Below are 21642 nucleotides of genomic sequence, written 5' to 3' on the forward strand. Positions count from 1 at the left end.
CAGGGAAGTGAGTGGTGATTGCAAGGCGCAGCAGCCACTGCCCTCTCCCCTGGGAGATGTTGCGCTAGGATTTGGGGCCACCACACCAGCCGGGGGGGGGGGGGGGTCAGGTGAATGAGTAGCAGGCAGGAGACACTCTGCCTCCTTTTCTGTGGAGAGGATTGGCCTTGCCGATCCCACTGCACAACCCTGCAGGGCAGAGGCAAGAGCGCAGATCCGTGGTTAGGCAGGGGTGACAAGGGGTCTCCTCCTTTTACTTGCTCCCTTGCACTCCAGGGTGCTGCCAGAGCAGGCTTTTACTGCGCAGTCACCGTGCCTCATGCAGGTCCCCTGTGTTTCCACTTCTTCTTCCATCTTTTTTTCTTTTTAACCTATAAAGGGAAAAGACAGCATCGCTGCACCAATGCCTGTTCTTAGGAGCCCTCCGTCTGGGTGTGGATTGGGGATTGGGCCCAGCCAGCCCGGTCCTTCTCCTTGCAGCCTGCTCCTTGCAAAGAGGCGCAGCGCCCTGACCTCCCCCCTCCCCGGCCGCCAAAGGTGCGTCGGTGAGCATTGAGCATTCCTCACTGAGGAAAAAGACACCTTGGCCGGGGGGGGGGGGGACGTTGCCCAGCGCCTCCCCTCTCCACCTGAAAGCGGCCCTGACGGAGGGGGTGGGGGTGGGGTGGGGGACACCACAGCTCTCTATCTTTTGCCCCCATTGCCTGGGACTGGTAGTTGAGCAAGTCGCCAGCGGCGATGGACGCTAGATCTGCCCGGGAGGCCCGGGAAGGCGTGGAGATAACCCCAGGCAGTGGCGGGCCCCAGGCGGGTTGGCCTGCTGGCCGGCCAGAAACTCTTTGACCCACGGCCACTACGGCGGGAGGGGCGGGCGGACGGGAGGCCGGGGCCGGCTGACGGGCGGGCCCTCCTCCTCCTCCTCCCGCCGCCGCCCCACCTCCAGCGCCTGCCCGACCTATATCTTCCCTGCCGGGGAGCGCAGAGGCACGCGCGCCTTTGCAGGGTTTTTCTCACTCTCGCGGGGGGGAAAGAGACAGTGGGGCGTTTGCTGCTGTTGCTGCTGCTAGGGGGGCTGGCCGAGGCCCTCGGGCACCCGGGAAGCGGAGGCGCTCAGGCTTCGGCGTCCTCCTTGCACGTTGGCAGCTCGACGCGCCGGTTGCTCCCGGACACGCGTGCCGCGCCTCCTCGTTTCCCCACGGCCCTTTCAAACGCGTGTCCGCGCGCGGGGAGGGGGCGCGCGTCAGGATACGGTCCTTAAGCCCTGGGAGGGGGCAACGCGAGGCGCCTCAGCGGCGGCGGCGGCGGCAGCTCCTGTTCTGCCGCCCACCGGGAAGAAGCAAGGACCCGGAGCGATGGGGGTCCCCGTGCCTGTCGAGAACGGCCCCTTGGGCGCTCTGTGGAAGAGGCTGAGCCTCACCGTGTGGCGGTCGGACGGGCCCCAAGGCGGCGGCGGCCGGCGGAGCGTGGACGAGATGCACCTGCTCCAGCAGAAAAGGTAAGCGCCGGTTTCCATGCCCGCGCCTGGGCTGGGGGAACCGCGCCCGCCGGTGCCCGAGGGCGCGTCTCCACGTGTGGGGAAGCGCGGGCTGCATCACTTCAGACGGTGCGCGCGTGAGTGGGAAGGGGGCATTTTTGAATATTCGAAGACCTCCCTGCAGCTAAAAAATCAAAATCAAAAATCAAAACTGGCGCCGTTTTCTTACTATGATTGCATCCCCTTTTGTGGAGGAAAGTTCTGGAAGAAGCTTTCACCGGGAGCGCTTCAGACGTGTCTGTCTGACCTCCTTCTCCTTGTGGCACCAATAGCCTTTTCGTATAGGCGACTTGCAGTGCAATTTCGTACGTCTTTGCGGGAGTTTAAAGGGATTTGCGCCCCTTAAGTAGGGTGACCCGTATGGAAAAGAGGACAGGGCTCCTGTATCTTTAACAGTTGCATAGAAAAGGGCATTTCAGCAGGTGTCATTTGTATGCATGTCGCACCTGGTGAAATTCCCCTCTTCAGCACAACAGTTAAGGCTGCAGGAGCTATACTGTGACCAGATTTAAAAGAGGGCAGGGCACTTGCAGCTTTAACTGGTGTGATGAAGAGGGAGTTTCACCAGGTTCTCCATATATACAAAAGACATCTGCTGAAATTCCCTTTTCTATGCAACTGTTAAAGTTATAGGAGCCCTTTACCTCTGAGTAGGCAAGCGTAGAATAGCACTGTTAACGTTTGTAAACGCTGGTATCAAAGTGTGTGTTTTTCTCTTCAGTAATTGCCCCCCCCCCCAAAAGCAAACCCAGTGTATTTTAATAACATTTCTGGATACTTTTTTTATATTTCTGGATGCTTTTTTTATATTGTGAACCGCCCAGAGAGCTCCAGCTATTGGGCGGTATAGAAATACAATAAATAAATAAATAAATATTACGCATACTAATGTTGTTGGAACAAATGATGTAATAAATCAGCCACACACATTACTGTTTGTGCCTCCGGCAAGCACACATAGTATGTGGACCCGCTTAATTGTTTATAATAGCTGGCCAATGTTTAAAACCAAGTAAGTTGGTCAGAGATTTAGGTGCTCCTGAGAAATCGTCACATTGGTCTGAAAAGTACCTTCAGAAAGTGATTATGCCACCCCATCCCTCACTGTCCTACCTCATCTGGTGTCAAAGAAAAGTGGTATTTCACAGATTATACCATTTGACACTCCTCAGATGGAAATCGGACCACTCCTGGATTTATAACACAATCAGTTCTCACCCCCAAAGATCACCGCCTGAGGTTCATTACCTTCTATACCTTATATTCATTTACTTTACGGTAGTTTGTCCCACACTGGCTTCTGAAGCAATCAATCATAACAGTTTGCTTTAATATATTTTTTAAAACATTTAACAACAAACCAAAAATCTAGGAATGTTTTATCTCACAAGTGATCTGGTTGTACTTATCGTGAAATAGTTGCCTTCAACTCAAACACGTTTTACTATCTAGATAAGGAGTTAGTTTTATGGAAAGGAAGAGTACCCTGAAACTCTTGTGGATATACTTTGTCATGTACTATAGCCCCCACTCAGATTGCTACCTTTGCCAGCAACTTTTAGATTGCTGGCAGAGAAGACTAAAACCGGAATGATGTTAAATGTAACAAGTCACAGTGATAAAGTTTTAGAAACGCATTTCCTCAAAACATTCCAAAAGACAAAATAAACAAACAGAAAATACTGCCCAGTGCCGATGGTAAATAGAGACAGTTGGACTTTGGGGTCCTGTCCACTTTTTTCTTGTTTTAAAAAAGGAAAGGATATGGTAAACCCTGCCCAGAACATACCTCTGTTTTATCTCCCTTCATTATTATTATTATTATTATTTATTTATATAGCACCATCAATGTACATGGTGCTGTACAGATAACACAGTACATAGCAAGACCCTGCCGCATAGGCTTACAATCTAATAAGTTGTAGTTAACAATAAAGAGGGAAGGAGAATGCAAACAGGCACAGGGAAGTGTGAATAGGCACCGGGTAGGGTAAAGCTAATATGTGCCATTCATATTGAAGGTCTTTTCCTGCCCAAACCAGGCAACTGTATCCAAAAGCATTGTACCATCCTAGCAAGTTGTACTTGGCCAAACATGTGTTCTTCACATATTTATTTATTTATTTATTACATTTTTATACCGCCCAATAGCCAAAGCTCTCTGGGCGGTTCACAAAAATTAAAACCATAATAAAACAACCAACAGGTTAAAAGCACAAATACAAAATACAGTATAAAAAGCACAACCAGGATAATCACAATCTGTGTAATAGAACTCTGGTTTTTCAAAACAGTACAACATGTGCGTACAACACATGAAAGAGAATAAAATGGTAGGATGCAATGGTGGTGGAAGGACCCCTTCAGAGTAATACATATGAAATGTCCACCCTCAAAAAAAAAATCCTCCTTGTAAACAGCAAGCTATGACATCAAGAGAGAGGTTCTAACCAGGATGTATGTCTGATGTGCTGGTTTTCTATTTGCAGGGAGTGTGAAACAGGGCAGGATTTTAATAAATGGTATCCCTCCCAGCTATAGTCTGAAATGATGAAGTGCACTCTACCACCTCAGAATTCCACCAACTCATTCTGCTGCATGTGTAAACCAGGCCAAAGAAATGCATCTATATTGTGGGGTGGAATGTGCATTACATGATTGTGAGTTTGAGATAAACTGCTTAACGCAAAGTAAGAGTTATGCAGTTAATTCCACACGTATGGCAATAAAACCATTACACTTTTAAAGTTTTGCTTTTAAAGTGGTTTCTCCTTTTGCCCGTGCCTACTTTTTTCCATTTGAAATGTTTACAAAGCAATTACAGTAAAACCTCTGTGATTGTTGTACGGGCAGAATCAACTGTTTTATGCTTTGGAACTGGGTCCACTTGGAGGGCGTACAAAGGGTTAGGGAAAACCTTTTATCTGTAAGCCAATTAATTCAATGGGTAGTTATTAGAAGTGGATAAAAATGGATGGCTGCTCACGGGATTAGGGTTAGAATTGTGAGGCAGGGTAGGTGTGTATCTTTTGACAGCTTCTGTAGGTCAAAGGGATGGGAGATAATCATATTGCTCCATGAATAGAGTTGTGGACTTGGAAATGAAGATACCTGGTCGATCATGAACCCCTTGTGCTGACACTCAACATCACTGCCTCCTGGTGGAACAAGAAATTTCAGGAGATATAGCTGCTGACTGTCTACGATACTCCCCGAACCGTCTTCATTGTTATTATTATTATTATAATTATTATCTTTATTTGTATCCCGCCTTTTACCCAATGCTAGGCCTCAAGGTGGCCTTTCAAAGTTTAAAACATACATTGGGGGGGACATAAACATTTAAAATACATAACAAAATTATAAGTCATTAACATAGATGGAGGGCCAGATTATTCTCCAAAGGCCTGCTGGAACAAAAAAGTTTTAACCTGCTTCCGAAAGCCCATCAAGGAGGGAGCTAGCCTAGCTTACCCGGGAAAAGAGTTCCAGAGCACCGGAGCAGCCACCGAGAAGGCCCTCTTCTCCCATGTTCCCACCAAGCATGCCTGTGAAGATGGTGGGACTGAAAGAAGGGCTTCTCCAGAAGATCTCCAAGCATGGGCAGGCTCATAAGGGAGAATATATTCTTTCAAATAACCTGGACCCGAGCCATATAGGGCTTTATAGGTCATAACCAACACTTTGAATTGTGCCCGGAAACAGACTGGAAGCCAGTAGAGCTGTTTTAACAGGGGAGTTGTGTGCTCCCTGCAACCAGCCCCGGTTAACATGATGCATGATATGACAACATCATATTCTGTATAGCAGAGGGCCTGGTTCTAACAACCAATGATGTGTGGTATGGGAAGCAAAAACAAACAAACACAATAATGTCATTAGATTTTATCAGGGAGATACGGTTGGAGAGACCCAGAGTGGCAGCAGCTCTGTGTCTTCTGTAATTTTTAATTTCTCCCTCAGTTTCCATCTGTAAAATGGGAACAAAGACCCGTCTAGTGTGAGGACAAGCAAGATATCATTCATGAAACACACTAGGTGCTACAATTGCTATGTATGCTATTCTTATAATTTTTATTAACATTACATTATTACACTTCCTTTATGCATTTCAAATGACTCACTTGGAGCGATGTACACATGGAAACACAGTTTGGGGATTGCCAGACAGATTTGGAAGGTCCTTAGCAATCGGTAAGTGATAGATAGTCTACCTGAACTTGGCAAATAGTCTGCTAGTGGGCCATGATATAACTTCTACCCACCCCTGTACAATGCCACACAAGGTCTCATGTGCAGCCTTCTGCCCCTCCCCCCAAATATGGTTTGAGCTCTAAGTTATTTGAACTGGCGAATAACCATACTATACAACATCTCACTAATCTACTAGAATTTTTTGAGAGTGTCAACAAACGTGTAGACAGGGGTGATCTGGTGGACGTTGTTTACTTGGACTTCCAAAAGGCTTTTGATAAAGTCCCCCACCAAAGACTCCTGAACAAACTTAGCAGTCATGGAATAACAGGAGAGGTCCTCTTATGGATCAGTAACTGGTTAGAGAACAGAAAACAGAGAGTAGGAATAAATGGTCAATTCTCCCGATGGAGGGAAGTAAATAGTGGGGTCCCACAGGGATCGGTATTGGGACCAATTCTTTTCAACTTGTTCATAAATGATCTGGAATTAGGAGTAAGTAGTGGAGTGGCCAAGTTTGCTGACGACACCAAATTATTTAAGGTTGTTAAAACACAAAGGGATTGTGAAGAGCTCCAAAGGGATCTCCCCATGATGGGAGAGTGGGCATCCAAATGGCAGATGTGGTTCATTGTAAGCAAGTGTAAGGTGATGCACGTTGGGGCAAAAAAAACCAACTTCAAGTATAACCTGATGGGATCTGAGCTAGCGGTGACTAAACAAGAACGAGATCTTTGGATTGTGGTGGACAGCTCGATGAGAATGGCCACCCAGTGTGCAGCCACTGTAAAGAAGGCAAACTCCATGTTAGGCATTATAAGAAAAGGAATTGAGAATATAACTGCCAGTACCATACTGCCTTTATACAAATCTATGGTGCGACAATGCTTAGAATACTAAAAAAGGATACTATATAGCTGGAAAAAGTGCAGAAAAGGGCAACTAAAATGATGAAGGGGCTGGAGCATCTCCCCTGTGAGGGAAGGTTACATCAACTGGGATTGTTTAGCTTGGAAAAAAGGAGGCTAAGGGGAGACATGATAGAGGTGTACAAAATTATGCATAGTATGGAGAATGTGGACAGGGAGACATTTTTCTCCCTCTCAAAATACTGGAACCCAATGGGGTCATCCCATGAAGCTGATTGGTGGGAGATCCAGGACAAATAAAAGGAAGTACTTCTTCACACAGCGTATGGTTAAATTATGGAACTCACTACCACAAGATGTAGTGATGGCCACCAATTTGGATGGCTTTAAAAGGGGGTTAGATAAATTCCTGGAGGCAAAGGCTATCAATGGCTACTAGCCCTGATGGTTGTGTGCGATCTCCAGTATTCGAGGCAGTAAGCCTGGGTGCACCAGTTGCTGGGGAACATGGGTGGGAGGGTGCTGTTGCACCATGTCCTGATTGTTGGTCCCTGGCCGATGGCTGGTTGGCCGCTGTGTGAACAGAGTGCTGGACTAGATGGACCCTTGGTCTGATCCAGCATCAGGGCTCTTCTTGTGTTCTTATGAACTGGATTTCTAGAAATAGTTCTTCCCATAAATTATAACAATTACAGTATTCGAATTGCATTGTGTTTCCACATCTGAAGCAACTGTAAAATACAGATGTTATTCAGCTTCAGAGGCATCCAAATTCAGTCCTTCATCATCTTGTGTGTTTTCATGCTCTGTCAATAGCAAGAGGAGGTGTTAGTTTTGGGGGGTGGGGTGGTGTTCCTGACAGGATAGATGAAGCAGTAACTGAATTTCAGAGACAATCCTTCTGTTTCAGTCTGGAAAGAAAAGGCATTGCCTACTCTAAACTGAGGCAATATGACTCTGGTTGGAGATTGTCCCTGCATCAAACTGAACCATTGTCAGTTTCTGTAATTAGTAACTCATCAGTACAATTACGTTTATTTATTTCAGGTTTTATGGCTATGCCAATAGCTGACCTATTCACTTTCACAGGTACTTTTGAAATGCCTGAGATACATCTCTAATCTGCAGGTTATGGCAATTTAGGACCCTGGTAGGGCTTGCTTCTGGGTTACAGGAGCCACGTGAATGATCAGGTTGCCAGACACAGAAGGGCTAGAGATGGTCTCTCCACTCCACTTCCGTTGTGTGTCATCTCATTTTAGTTTGTAAGCCTGATGGAAGGGCCTCTCTCTCTCTTTATTACTGATGTGAGACACTTCGGGAGAAAATAATTGTCTGAAAAACAGGATAAAAAAAGCAGTAAATAAATAATCCATCTTTATATATTTATGGACTACAGCTCATATTCCCACCCAAAAGGCATAAATCTTTTAATGGATCTCTGCATTTGAGCCAAGCAATATTATCAGGGCATACATAGTGTCTATTTCTTGCTAGATTGTACCTCTTCAGATTTCACAGGTGAGAGATGGTAAACTTCCCATATTAAAATAAAGTTCTGTAATCGAAAACTAGCATGTCAGCCATAGAAGTTGTAATATGGTTTCTCCCTTATATTTTAGCTTTTTGCATGCATAGAGGTGTGTTCCTGTTTTGAGTTGTGTTTTGTTTTAAATGGAAGCAATCAAATATGCAGTCCCCTACTAGCAGTGGTGGTATATTCCAGGAAGAGCTATACCATATGGTTCTCTAAATTATGTAGCTTGGCTGCACCTTGAGAGGGCGAGGGATGGGCAGTGAGGCTGATTTAAGGATAGCAACTGCTTGCGTTCTTACTTCTATAATAAATCCATCTTTGGATTGGCTAACCATCTTCTGAAAGCCTGCCCTCAGGCTTTGAAAATGTTTACCTGTATTGTTTATAAATTCAGTCTTTTTTTTTAAAGCCTTTTTGAAAGCAAGACACCTACCCACCTTCCCCTGTTTTCACTACTATCCCAATGATACCAGACCGAGAAGGGTAATGTTTGTCTTGAACCCCAGTTGCAGTTCACAAACAGACTTCTGGAAGTGAGTCAAGAAGTATTTATGCCACGTTGGCATCTTTGCTCATGGCAAAAGGTGCTGGTTAGGATTGTCAGGGTCTAAGGGCCTCTTCCTAAGGGAAGGAGTTAAACTTCAGGAAGCAGGACCATCCTTCATTTTCTCTTCCATTCTTAGGCTTAAACTGCATTTCCCCAGCATGTTCTTCCAGTCTCTGTGTTTTTATTGTGGGAATTTCCAGAGGATTAGCCATGTTAGCCTACTGCAGCAAAAACAACGAAGAGTTTTGTGGCACCTTAATTAGGGTGACCATATGAAAAGGAGGACAGGGCTCCTGTATCTTTAACAGTTGCATAGAAAAGGGAATTTCTGCAGGTGTCATTTGTATATATGGGGAACCTGGTGAAATTCCCTCTTCATCACAACGGTTAAAGCTGCAGGAGCTATACTAGAGTGACCAGATGCAAAAGAGGGCAGGGCACCTGCAGTTTTAACTGGTGTGATGAAGAGGGAATTTCACCAGGTTCTCCATATATACAAATGACACCTGCAGAAATTTCCTTTTGAATACAACTGTTAAAGATACAGGCGCCCTGTCCTCACCCTACTTTAAAGACTAACCGGTTTACGCCATAGTAAATGCGTTAGTCTTTAAAGTGCCACAAAATTCTTTGTTGTTTTACTTGTAGAAGAGACATGAATAAGGACAATACATACATCTTGAAAATTCAAGGGGGAAAGCTCAATAATTCTACACTGGAGAATAGTCAAAAGGAGAGCTTTGAGATTTGAGATTTCTCTCATATATATATATATATATATATATATATATACACACACACACACACACACACACACACACACGTATCACCAAAGCTTTGCCTTCTGAGCTTCAAGAACCTTGGCAATCTTACCTCTGGTACTCCATTTTCACTGCAGGCAAAGTCCAATTGTTGCTTTTGGGAGGGAAAAGGTGGTGGGGTCATATGTAAAGTATCCATCTGGATATGTCCTTATGTGGTAAACCAGGCCGTCAGTGTGTGGGTGGGTGGCTGGCTATAGGTGTGCTTCATATGCATGATGTCAGTTTGGTTTGGTTTTCCTGAACTGATTTACCTGCCTTCTGGCATTTGTAGACAAAAGATTTTAATTGCTCCAGGAAAAGTGCTACACTGTATAATAAAAAATCCTGGTTTGTAGTTATACAGTGGTGCCAAGGAGATTCTTTGCTCAGGTGCTTTAATGCCTCAGATTTTATGATCAGTATGATGAGGGACAGACTGAAATCACTCAAAAGACAAAGCAATAAATATATAACGATTTTACTTAACTTTAGGATTTTCAGTAAATAGCCATATAACTAATAATATAATTATATAAACCAAATGCAAACCATCTGAATTCTAAACCAAGGTTAATTACAAATATGGTACTGCTGCTATGGGACAGTGCTTTCACATTGTCTTGGCCTCCTGTGGCATCTGTTGGCCTCTGCTCCTGAATCACCCTGTTCCTAGATGGTTAAAGGTTGCTCTGTCTCTTCCTCTTTATTTTACTTCATTATCAGTGGCTCTAAGCCGCTGCTGCCTTCTTCTTCCTGACTGTTAGAGCAGTACGACAATGGAACCAGTGACCTAGGGAGGTTGTGGGCTCTCCCACACTAGAGGCCTTCAAGAGGCAGCTGGACAGCCATCTGTCAGGGATGCTTTAGAGTGGATTCCTGCATTGAGCAGGGGGTTGGACTCGATGGCCTTGTAGGCCCCTTCCAACTCTGCTATTCTATGATTCTGTCTTTCTTCTCAGCAGTTCCTGCCTCCTTCTCCAAACGCCTTTCTTCCCTCTCCTTCTCCTTCCTAACAACAACAGCAACGGTCATTTTTTCACACTGACGTCCTGCTCAGTGATTTGTCAATTCCATACCTCTCAGCCATGTTACAGAGTTTACAATCCAAGGATGCTTGGATTAATTAATCTAGGAGACAGTCGGTGCTTTTGAGTCTTCAGATATGGTGGCCCTGTGCCCTACTTTATAGAGGACAGTCCTGAGTTTGAAGCCATCCTCTATTTGAAGGGCTGTGCAGTCCAAGCCCCCTAAGAAGGGAAAATAGCAGGGTGGTGGAGGTTGGCCATCAACACTTCGCACCTAGAGAGCAGAGTGAGCAGGTGACAACAGGTCACTGAGTTGTGTTGCATTTCTATTTAAATTTCAGTCATTATTTCTAGTTCTGCATCTATACCTATGAATTAGCATTTGCAAATTCAAAATACTAGAACTCGGGGTCCTCCCATGAAGCTGATTGGTGGGAGATCCAGGACAAATAAAAGGAAGGACTTCTTCACACAGCGCGTAGGTAAATTAGGGAACTCACTACCTACCACAGGATTCCTGGAGGCAAAGGCTCTCAATGGCTACTAGCCCTGGTAGTTGTGTGCTGTCTCCAGTATTCGAGGCAGTAAGCCTGTGTGCCCCAGTTGCTGGGGAACATGGGTGGGAGGGTGCTGTTGCACCATGTCCTGCTTGCTCATCCCTGGCTGATGGCTGGTTGGCCGCTGTGTGAGCAGAGTGCAGGACTAGATGGACCCTTGGTCTGATCCAGCATCAAGGCTCTTCTTATGTTCTTATGCAAATTTGTGTCCTCTTTTGTGGTGATATATTTTCACTTTTGGGCGATTCATAAGTGGCCATCCTATATGTGGAGCAAGCATCCTCTCAGTATGTGAAAACTAATGTGGAACATTCCCATGGTTAGTGTCATGTTCATTATGAATTGCAGTTTACTCTGCTTACTCTGTTGTTAATTTGGGGCTCTAATTATTGTAACTGAGATACTATCACCCCTCCATCTCAATGGTTGCCTTATATCTTGGAAGGCAGATCATTCATTCATTACATTATATTACTTAATAAATAAATAATAAATAATTACTCAGCTCTCTACTGAATACTTTCCTGTTATATGGAAGTAGGTAAAAAATTCCCAGATTTTTGGGATATATTTCCTTATAGCAGCCTTCCCAGTGCAATTGAAAATGAGTTTGGGACAAAAAATTTTGATTAGGAATGCAATCCTATATACACTTACTAGGAATAAGCCCCATAGAAATCAATGGGACTTATTTCTGGATATGTCACTTAGAGTGCATTCCTATGCATGTTTAGACAGAAAAAAGCCCACAACTCCTAGCATTCCCCGGCCAGCATGTCTGATCATGGAATGCTGGAAGTTGTAGGACTTTTCTGTTTAAACATACATAAAGATTGTGCCATCAAACATACTTCTAGTGTGTTTAGGGTTTGCTTTTTTTCCTTTCTTGAATTCATTCTCCAGTGCTTTGTCTTGTCTAATCTTTAGTGATTAAAGCAGCAGCACTTCCAGTGATTTCCAATATTAAAAATATTGATTAGTGATCCTTCTAAAAACTAGGTATGGGGTCCCAGATGCTTAAAAATCCAGCTCCTGCTCAATGGACTCACCATCTATTTAGACAACAAAGAACAAAATACCAAAATAAAATAAAATTCAGTTGGAGAAGGAGAAGCCAAAAATACTTAGATATAGATGGAATAAATGAGTCTTTAAAAAGAGAAATATTGGAATAATATCAGTGAATATTGCAACCAGTGATATGCCGAAGAGATTCCAGCTAATGCTGTGGCTAAAAGTGCAATCCTAAAGTTTAGACAGGAAAAAAGTCGTAAACTCCAAGTATTCCCCAGCCAGCCATTTCAAATTAAGCACTCCCACAAACCCATTAGGTGGCCTTAGGGAAGTCACTATATTCTCAATAATATGACAGTGATAATATTGATAATGTTACAGGGTTGCTGTAAGGATGCGATAATGTATGCAGGGAACTTTGAACATCCAAATAAGTATTGTTTCAAAAGATTTCAAAGGGAAGGGCTTTGTTTGGGGCCATAGTCCATGGCAGTTTGGGAAAAGGTCTAAGGGAGATGAGACCAGTTCTGTCTTGTCTGACCGTGCTGTAAGCTCTCAGCTCAATTTCCCTCCAAATCTGCTGTCTATTCATTAAGTGGCCATGGCATCCGTGTTAGGGGTGTGTGCTTCATTCATTTATTGTCCAACAGAATGACCATTAACCATTAACTCTCTCTCTCTCTCTCTCTCTCTCTCTCTCTGTCTGGGCTTCTCCAATATAGGAAGCTGGAATGCCCAGGAAGGAAAGCCCGTTTATTTGCCCATTTTTTCTGTTGCCTTTATGTAAAATATGAACACTGGATAATATATTATTTTCAAGGAAGCTGGATCCCTCTTTCTTGTAGACCAGAGCTTCACCCCTCTATATCAGTCAGAAGACAAATGATCCCCCAACCCTCCTGCACAGCCTTTCTACAGAGTCAAAGGTCTCGTTGACTCTCCTTGAACCCCACTTCTGCTGATACTCCAGAGGCTAGTTAGAGCCAGTGAGCTTTTATCCTTGCTCTCTGGGCTTCTGGAACTAGGGCTTCAAGGGGTGGGTGATGGAATTTTTCCAAGCAACATGGAATCATATTGTCCTTCGTCCCCCACATCCAAAATCATAAAGCAGAGTCAGATGAACTATGTACAATGTCAAGATTGGATGCATTTTAAGGATTTGATCCTATTTTCCTTATGTATTTGAGAAATTGGGCGCATGACAGCTCATGCTACAATAAATGTGTTGGTCATTAATGTACTACTTTTGCTGCAAAGGTCTAATTACAGCTGCCCCTACTAAATTTGCATCTTTCTTAGCTGTCCCTGTGCTGCCCCCATGTGGTCCCACATAAACACTGCAAATGCTGATAGCATCTGTCCCAGTTGGATTTTATTTTTATTTATTTGTATTCGTTTGCCACAAGGTTTCAGCAAATTCCCCAGTATCACACTTCCTGATCTTTCCTTTCCTTCCCATTGTGAGAGTTTGTTGTTGCCACACACAAGTAATTTCGATCCTGAAGAGCTAATTTTTCATTGGAGCAAAATGTGAATATCTTTTTTTTTCCTCCTCCATGCCTGCAGGATCTGGGATTCTCCACTTCTCCTGGCTGCTAAGGAGAACAATGGCCAGGTCATCAGGAAATTGACAATGGATGGCTCTTGTGATCTTTATCAAAGAGGTACTTATCCTTCTTGTTCCTTTCCAACAAAAGGAGCCCCTGTCCACTGAGGACAGAATTTCCTTGGAGTAGCAAGGGCCCCATCGAAAGAAACGAACTGGCTTCACCTATCTCCGCTTTGATTCTCCCCAATGGGGTTGGTGCTACAGTCCAGGATTTTACTGCATAGGCTGCTGCTCTAGGCACTTCTCAAATACTGCTCATACTTTGGCCTTCCCAGGCCTTAGCTAGACCTAAGGTTTATCCTGGGGTCATCCCTGCCTGCTCCCGGGATATCCTGTGTGTCATTTACATGAACAGGGATGACCCCGGGATGATCCTGGGATAAACCTTAGGCCCAGCTAAGGCCAAAGTGTGCGTTCTTTATCACTCTTTGCAACTAAAGAGCCAAGCTAAATGGGATGGGGCTGCCATGTTTGTTCATGTATCTACCCCATTTACATACAACGGAAAGTGGCAGATGGGTTGGGAGAACTGAATCTACCTTTCCCCCCACTCTTGACACATTTCTTCAAGCCCAGAGAGCTTCAGCTATGGAACGGTATATAAATGCAATAAATAAAAGAAAGAAGGAAAGAAATGGACCAGCTTGAGAGGGAAATGTTTGAAAGAACAGAACATAGGGAAGTAAGGCGAGAAAAGGTTCAGTTCCTTCATGTGCCCCCATTTTGTTGTAAAAATTTGACCCTTCTTCCACCAACAGTTTTGAAAGTGAGTGGGGCAGTCATCTGGACAAACCAATGGCCCCTGTCATATCTAACTTGGCCCCCTGAGTGCAGCTCTTTCGTAGCTGAGCCTTGGATTCCCCTTATTCTGTGTATGTAGGAGCTGTGGGCGAGACGGCCCTCCACGTGGCTGCCCTCTATGACAGCACAGAGGCTGCTGAGGTTCTTCTGGAGATGGCTCCAGAACTCATCAATGAGAAGATGACGTCAGAACTCTATGAAGGTAATAGCTATTTTTTAAAAAAAGGGTCTGAGATTGGAGGAGCATTTCCATTATTTATCATTTACAGTATGATTATGTGTATATCAGAAGTTAAAGACTGCTATATTTGGGAACAGGGTCATAACATAAAATAGACCAGAATAGACAAAATGCATGTATATTAACGGAAGCCGGTCCTTTTGTTCTTCCAAGAGTTGATAGAAGGTAACCGATCTTAAACAAACTTATTAGACTTTTGTCTTACATAATTTAATTGTGATATAATAATAGCATAATCAGGTTATTGACTTTCCCGGTTGAATTTTTTTTTAAATTTCCCAACATCTGGCATAAAACATTCTAGTAACATATATCGTATTTCTTTGATTGTAAGACGCCATCGATTGTAAGATGCACACTAATTTCAGTACCACCAACAGGAAAAAAAACCCTAAGACACACCCGCGATTCTAAGACGCACCCCATTTTTAGAGTTGTTTATATGGGGGGAAAAAGTGCATCTTAAAATCAAAGAAATAGGGTAGACACTTTTTTTTCCTCCCATGGGCCCAAAAGCAGCTGGATGGGGTGACTTCAAAGGTGGAAGAGTGGTGGAGAGAAACAAATCCCCCCACCTGTCAGTTAAATTGTGCATACATGAAATTTGCATACAGGTTGGCAATACTGATCCTTCACTTCTTTTAATAGTGGAATGGCAGGGAGAAGATTAACTTCTGCCATGGCTTCATTCCTAAGGTGGTTTAATATGTGTTTAACTTCCATGGCTATCTCCCAAAGAATTCAAAGAACTAGGAATTGTAGTTTGGTGACTCCTAGCCCCCTTTCCCCCTTCACAAAACCCTGCAGTTCCCACCAGAGTTCCCAAGGGAAAGAATGTTAAACTGCTTTAATTGTGTATTGTGGACATGCCCTACCTAGGTATGAGATGTATAGAAATATGGCCTCTATCTCATATATCTATGGGTAACAGTGGCTTTTGATAGCTCTGAGGATCCAACTAGATGATAGATCATATCAGAACATTTTATTGGATTTGACTAATAGCCATTACAAAGAAATTAACAAAATACACCATGCAATAACAGAATAACTAGATATGACATTAGCCACATCTCTTTCAAACCATTCTGTGGCATAATAATTTAAACCTGATTTCAGATTTAGAAAAATGAGCACTTCTTTTTCTTATTGATTGGCATTTGTGCAGGGGGTAAGGCAATAAATGGGTGCCCTGTTTACACTTACACACATTCAGACTGCATCTTACCAAAGCCTATTAAGAGTGAGCTTATAACACCTGACTCATGTCACTCTAGTTGAGAATACATTAAACAAAAGCAGTGCTTCGTTAATGTAAGCCATTTAAAAACTGTACAGGAAAACACAGCCAAAAGGTTTGAAAGGGACAGATAAAATCCAGTGCACATCTGGGATGGTCTGAAATATTGTTGCTGAAAAGTGTCTTGGTGTGGGTGTTTAGTGAAGGGAATCTCGTCTTGTTTTTCATGTGACTTGCAGGACAAACGGCTCTCCACATTGCAGCTGTCAATCAAAATGTCAATCTAGTGAAGTGCCTACTCAAGAAAGGGGCTCACATCTCCACTCCCCGAGCTACAGGAAGCTTCTTCAGGCGTACCGCCGAAAGCCTCTTCTACTTCGGTACGGCTACATCTGATACTGTACAAGGTTTAGGGAGTGCACCCCAACTTATATGCACACCAAAAGAACCCAACAGACAATGGGGTCCCTGCTATTGTTGGTTCCAACCCTATTGTTGGTTCCAATCTTTCACCGGAGCAATCATGTTTCTGTTAAAAACAGATGGCTGTAGCAATTTGGTGCCTTATTCAGAACCATTCAGTATGCCTGTCCTTCACAACTGTATTTTGTCATTTAGCAATAAGCAACATTTTCTGCCAGATCAAGCACATTTTAGTTGTCAGGACTGCGATTCTCCTTAGTAATGTTGACGGGCTACCAGCTTCCCCCACTGAGCACTGCTGTGTGAAGAAGGGGACCCAACACCCTTCCTGGCAGGCGTTATGGTAGCAGAGGGGCTGCTAGTTCAGCACCATCGTAAGTCCATGACTCATATAAGCAAGTCATCAAGTGACAAAAGAAACACCTGTGTCACCAACTGTGTTGGAAACAAACAAACCTTCCCAGACAGACAAACTAATTGTTCTAGGGGAAAGTTCTCTTCAAATCCTAAACAGGATGAACGTTTAGACTAGGTGTGGGCAACTGGTGGCCCTCCTGATGTTTTGGCCTAGCTAGCGTGACCAAAGATGAGGGAGTTTTCCGCCAAAACCACCAAGATGGACAACTTGTGGCCCTCCACACCCTAAGCCTGGAAGAAAATATCACCATACTCCAAAGTCCTTTGGCAGGGTAAGGATTTTTCTCCTCTGTTGCTGCCACCGGACTAAGGAAATCTTGGCTGACAAATCATCAGTTATCTGAATTGATTAAATGGGTTGGACCCGGGCTGAAATCAATGGGTCTTAAGTCAGGACTAACTTAGATCCATGTCTCATTGATTTTAGGGTGACCATCTGAAAAGGAGGACAGGGCTCCTGTATCTTTAACAGTTGCATAGAAAAGGGAATTTCAGCAGGTGTCATTTGTATATATGAAAAACCTGATGAAATTTCCTCTTCATCACAACAGTTAAAGCTGCAGGAGCTATACTAGAGTGACCAGATTTAAAAGAGGGCAGGGCCCCTGCAGCTTTAACTGTTGTGATGAAGAGGGAGTTTCACCAGGTTCTCCATATATACAAATGACACCTGCTGAAATTCCCTTTTCAATACAACTGTTAAAGATACAGGAGCCCTGTCCTCCTTTCCATATGGTCACCCTAATTGATTTCAACGGGGTCTACTTGAAGTATGACTAAGGGCTCTTCTACACCAAGCAGGATATTCCGCTATGAAAGCCGTATGAAAGCGGTATATGAAAGGCAGGAGCCACACTACTGCTCTATAGAGATATTGAAGTGCACTGAACTGTTGGGGCCCATGACATATACCACATACTGCTTTCATACCACTTTCATAGTGTGATATCCTGCTTGGTGTAGTTGTGTCATGGGCCCCAACAGTTGTCAGTGCACTTCAGTACCACTATAAAGCAGTAGAGTAGATCCTGCAGTGCGCTTCAAAACCTCTATAAAGCAGCTGTGTGGCTCCTGCCTTTTATATACCACTTTCATACCGCTTTCACAGTGAAATATTCTGCTTGGTGTAGAAGAGCCCTCTGTCTGGATCCAACTCATTATTCTAAAAAGCATGTGTGTTTTTTCGATGAGGCACGGTGTGTGTCACAGCCGGCAGCTCCATCTTAGAAGAGGCATTTGCTCCTGTATGAAAGAGAAGTAGGGAATGCCTCTTCTAAGAAGGCAGCTGCTTTCCACAGTTTTTGAAGGTCCCTATATTGAAAGGTAATTAAAAAGTTTTAAACATCTTCTCTCTTCTTAATTGATAAAAAAAAAAGATTAGTCCAAACAAGTAATCAACTAAATGTTGCAGCCCTAATTACTGTCAGAGAAGTCCCTTTCCCCACCCCTCACCTGATTTGAGTCCTCTTTTAAGTCTGCTTTGTCCCTGGTATTCTCCTCAGGGGAACACATTTTGTCCTTTGCAGCCTGCAGTGGAAATGAGGAAATTGTTCGTCTGTTGATCGAAAACGGAGCTGATATCAGGGCACAAGATTCTCTAGGTAAGCGATGCAGCCAGAAGGAGAATCCTTTCAGGGGGGCTTTTCTTAATGATATGGAGAAACTTTTTCTCTGAGTTGAGGAGCTATAACCAGGGTGTTTATTACAATTATTACATTATTATTATATTTTATTTTTCATTGTCTGTAATATACCACAGCCAAAATTTGTGCTCAGCCTCAAGAATTAAAATTTGCTGCCTTAATGTAAATTGATGTAACTAAGGCCGTAGCTAGACCTAAGGTTTATCCCAGGATTGTCCTGGGGTCAAACCTGTTCATCTAAGTGCCACACAGGGCATCCAGCGCTCAGGCAGGGACGAACCTGGGATGATCCTGGGATAAACCTTAGGTCTAGCTACAGCCTAAATGAAGCCTTTGCTGATTAAAACCTACCAATTAAATCTGAATAAAGCTCGTATCCGTAAAGATTATCCACCAGCTGCTGCCTTGATTTATTATTTATTTATTTATTACATTTATATACCGCCCCAAAGCCGAAGCTCTCTGGGCGGTTTACAAAAGTTAAAAACAGTGAACGTTAAAAAGTATACAAAATTTAAAACCATCGGAAACATAAAAACAACAGTATAAAAACAACGATATCCATTTAAAAACAACGAGGAGAGGAATACTGTAACAGGGTGCTGTAATATCCATGACATATAATCCAGCATCTGTGCAATATGATATATGAGAAAGTGTTAGCCAATTGCCATACAGCATCTTTGAGAATGACATTTATCAAATATTTTTCAATTCTTTAGTTCACCAAGTGTGGTTCTTTCATTTTCAGGTAACACCATTCTTCACATCCTGGTCCTTCAACCCAACAGGACATATGCATGGCAGATGTTCAATCTGCTACTCTCCTATGACAAAGAAGAGGGGAGCCTAGAACCTCTAGACTCCGTTCCAAACCACGAAGGCCTAACTCCCTTCAAACTGGCTGGCATCGAGGGCAACACTGTGGTGAGCACATGAGCCACTTGGGCCGTAGCTAGGCCTAAGGTTTATCCCAGGATTGTCCTGGGGTCAAACCTGTTCATCTAAGTGCCACACAGGGCATCCAGCGCCCAGGCAGGGATGAACCCGGGATGATCCTGGGTTAAACTTTAGGTCTAGCTATGGCCTTGATCTCTGTGAAAGAGGCTTTGAAGAGAGTTTTTTGAAATACAATTTATTATAATGTCCCCACCTCTTTCTTCAGGGAGCGCCAGGCTAATTACCCAGGATTCTCTGACAATCTCTCATCTAAGCTCTAACCATAATGAGGTCTGATTCAGATGTTATGACAAGCCGTGGTTTGCTGTTAGGCGCACACAAGCAGGCTCAAGTCTTGGGCTTGTAGCTCTCCCTTTCTTTCATGTGTGAGGCAAGGAGGGGTAAAGCTTTCGTTCAGAGTTTGTAATGAGCAGTCTCTGGCTGTATGTGGTTTGTTACAAACCATGAATGGAGGAGGAGCGTACAAGCCCAAGCTCATGCCTGCTCATGCATATAACAAATCATAGTTCATCGTTAAGTCTGAATTGGGCCTAAGGCTTGCTTAGATGTAACAATGCATCAGCATTATGTTCTTTCAAACCATTCTGTGGCATAATAATTTAAACCTGATTTCAGATTTAGAAAAACGAGCACTTCTTTTTCTTATTGATTGGCATTTGTGCAGGGGGTAAGGCAATAAATGGGTGCCCTGTTTACACTTACACACATACAGACTGCATCTTACCAAAGCCTATTAAGAGTGAGCTTATAACACCTGGCTCATATCACTCTAGTTGAGAATACAGTCACCAAAAGCAGTGCTTTTTTAATGTAAGCCATTTAAAAACTGCACAGGAAAACACAGCCAAGAAATTTGAAAGGGACAGATAAAAATCCAGTGCACATCTGGGATGGTCTGAAATATTGTTGCTGAAAAGGGCAAAGGAATTGATAGACGGAACAAAGGAGGATTGCTTAAATAAAATAATTTGGAAATCTTCTTTCTGAATACGTAAATCTATATTGTTGGGCATCTTGTAAAGAACATGGAATTTCAAACTTGGGAGCATTTAAACACTAAAATATATTTGTAAAATCAACACATTCTGGTGATTAGCGGACCCCCTCCCACACTCAGTCCAGTTTGTAAAAATCGATTAATTAACAGACTTCCGCAATCCAACTGATAATTAGTTCAGGAGCTTCTTGATTAATTATGAATAGGGCCTTGGCTTTTAGGTCTGATTACTGTCAACAGGTGCAAATAGGGGCCTAGAGGCTCCCCTGTGTTCAGCTGCCCTCTTGGCCTAGGCAGGACCACTGCATTCTCCCAGCCAGTTATTTAGCTTAAATGGGGAATGACCGTAAATGGCACATCCAAGCCAGAAGGTGCCCTTGGTGCACGGAAACCTCTAAGCTCCAGCGCAATCCTGGTGGCATAATGGTTAATGGCTGGGGCCTAGAGGCCAGCAGCCTTTTGAACCATTGTGGCTTAACTTTGGAGACCCAGCAAACCAGAGCCCTCTCCCCAGACTATCATCTAGACTTGGATTCCCTGAAACTCAGCTGCCATCTTGAGCGATCTCTGATGCAAAATTGTGTGAGGGATTTGATGAGACTCATCTCTGGCTGTCTTTCCTCCTCAGATGTTCCAGAACCTCATGCAGAAGCGAAAGCATGTGCTGTGGTCCTTTGGGCCTATGACCACCATTCTCTACGACCTCACGGAAATTGACTCCTGGGGTGAAGAGCAGCCTTTTCTAGAGCTTGTTGTCTCAACCAAGAGAAGAGAGGTATTATTTATTTAATTTGTTTATTTATTGCATTTTTATACCACCCAACAGCTGAAGCTCCCTGGGCGGTTCACAAAAACTGTGGAGCTCCGATACTTTTTTTGTCTTTGTGGAAAGATGACTGCTGGTATTATTGAACGAGGAATCTTGAGTGTCCTTCTTAGCTGCTCACACAACCCACAAGGTCTAGGAGTTTCTTGTCCAGCTGATGAAAGGAAGACCCAAAAGTGTGTTCAGTTTCCGTAAGAGAATTTACAACACGGACTTCAACTTTGTGAGACAGAGTGAGAGAATGTGGCCTTAGACTGCAAATATGCAAAAAGCCAATTGGAAGACTGTTAATGTTGCAGGTGGCAATTTTGCTGTTCAGGCTAAACGGCCTGCACTCTCTTCTTTTTTCACAGTGAAATAAACAAGAATTAGGCTGAATAGTGATAATGTTCCTAAAGTGACTCC

The 21642-nt window shown here is 43.7% G+C and overlaps 1 protein-coding gene across 1 annotated transcript in view; it reads left to right on the plus strand.

The window, feature by feature from the left end:
• Positions 1 to 1352: 1352 nt before the first annotated feature.
• TRPV5 (transient receptor potential cation channel subfamily V member 5) overlaps positions 1353 to 21642 on the plus strand; it is a 37992-nt gene continuing 17702 nt past the window's right edge. The window contains exons 1-7 of the mRNA XM_063128482.1: positions 1353 to 1495; positions 13647 to 13744; positions 14570 to 14692; positions 16211 to 16351; positions 18314 to 18412; positions 19206 to 19381; positions 21040 to 21186. Of these exons, the coding sequence (XP_062984552.1) occupies positions 1353 to 1495; positions 13647 to 13744; positions 14570 to 14692; positions 16211 to 16351; positions 18314 to 18412; positions 19206 to 19381; positions 21040 to 21186 (927 nt within the window). The remainder of the gene's footprint in view (positions 1496 to 13646; positions 13745 to 14569; positions 14693 to 16210; positions 16352 to 18313; positions 18413 to 19205; positions 19382 to 21039; positions 21187 to 21642) is intronic.

The sequence above is a fragment of the Elgaria multicarinata genome, chromosome 6, assembly GCF_023053635.1.
Source record: "Elgaria multicarinata webbii isolate HBS135686 ecotype San Diego chromosome 6, rElgMul1.1.pri, whole genome shotgun sequence".
In the NCBI taxonomy this organism is placed as follows: Eukaryota; Metazoa; Chordata; class Lepidosauria; order Squamata; family Anguidae; genus Elgaria; species Elgaria multicarinata.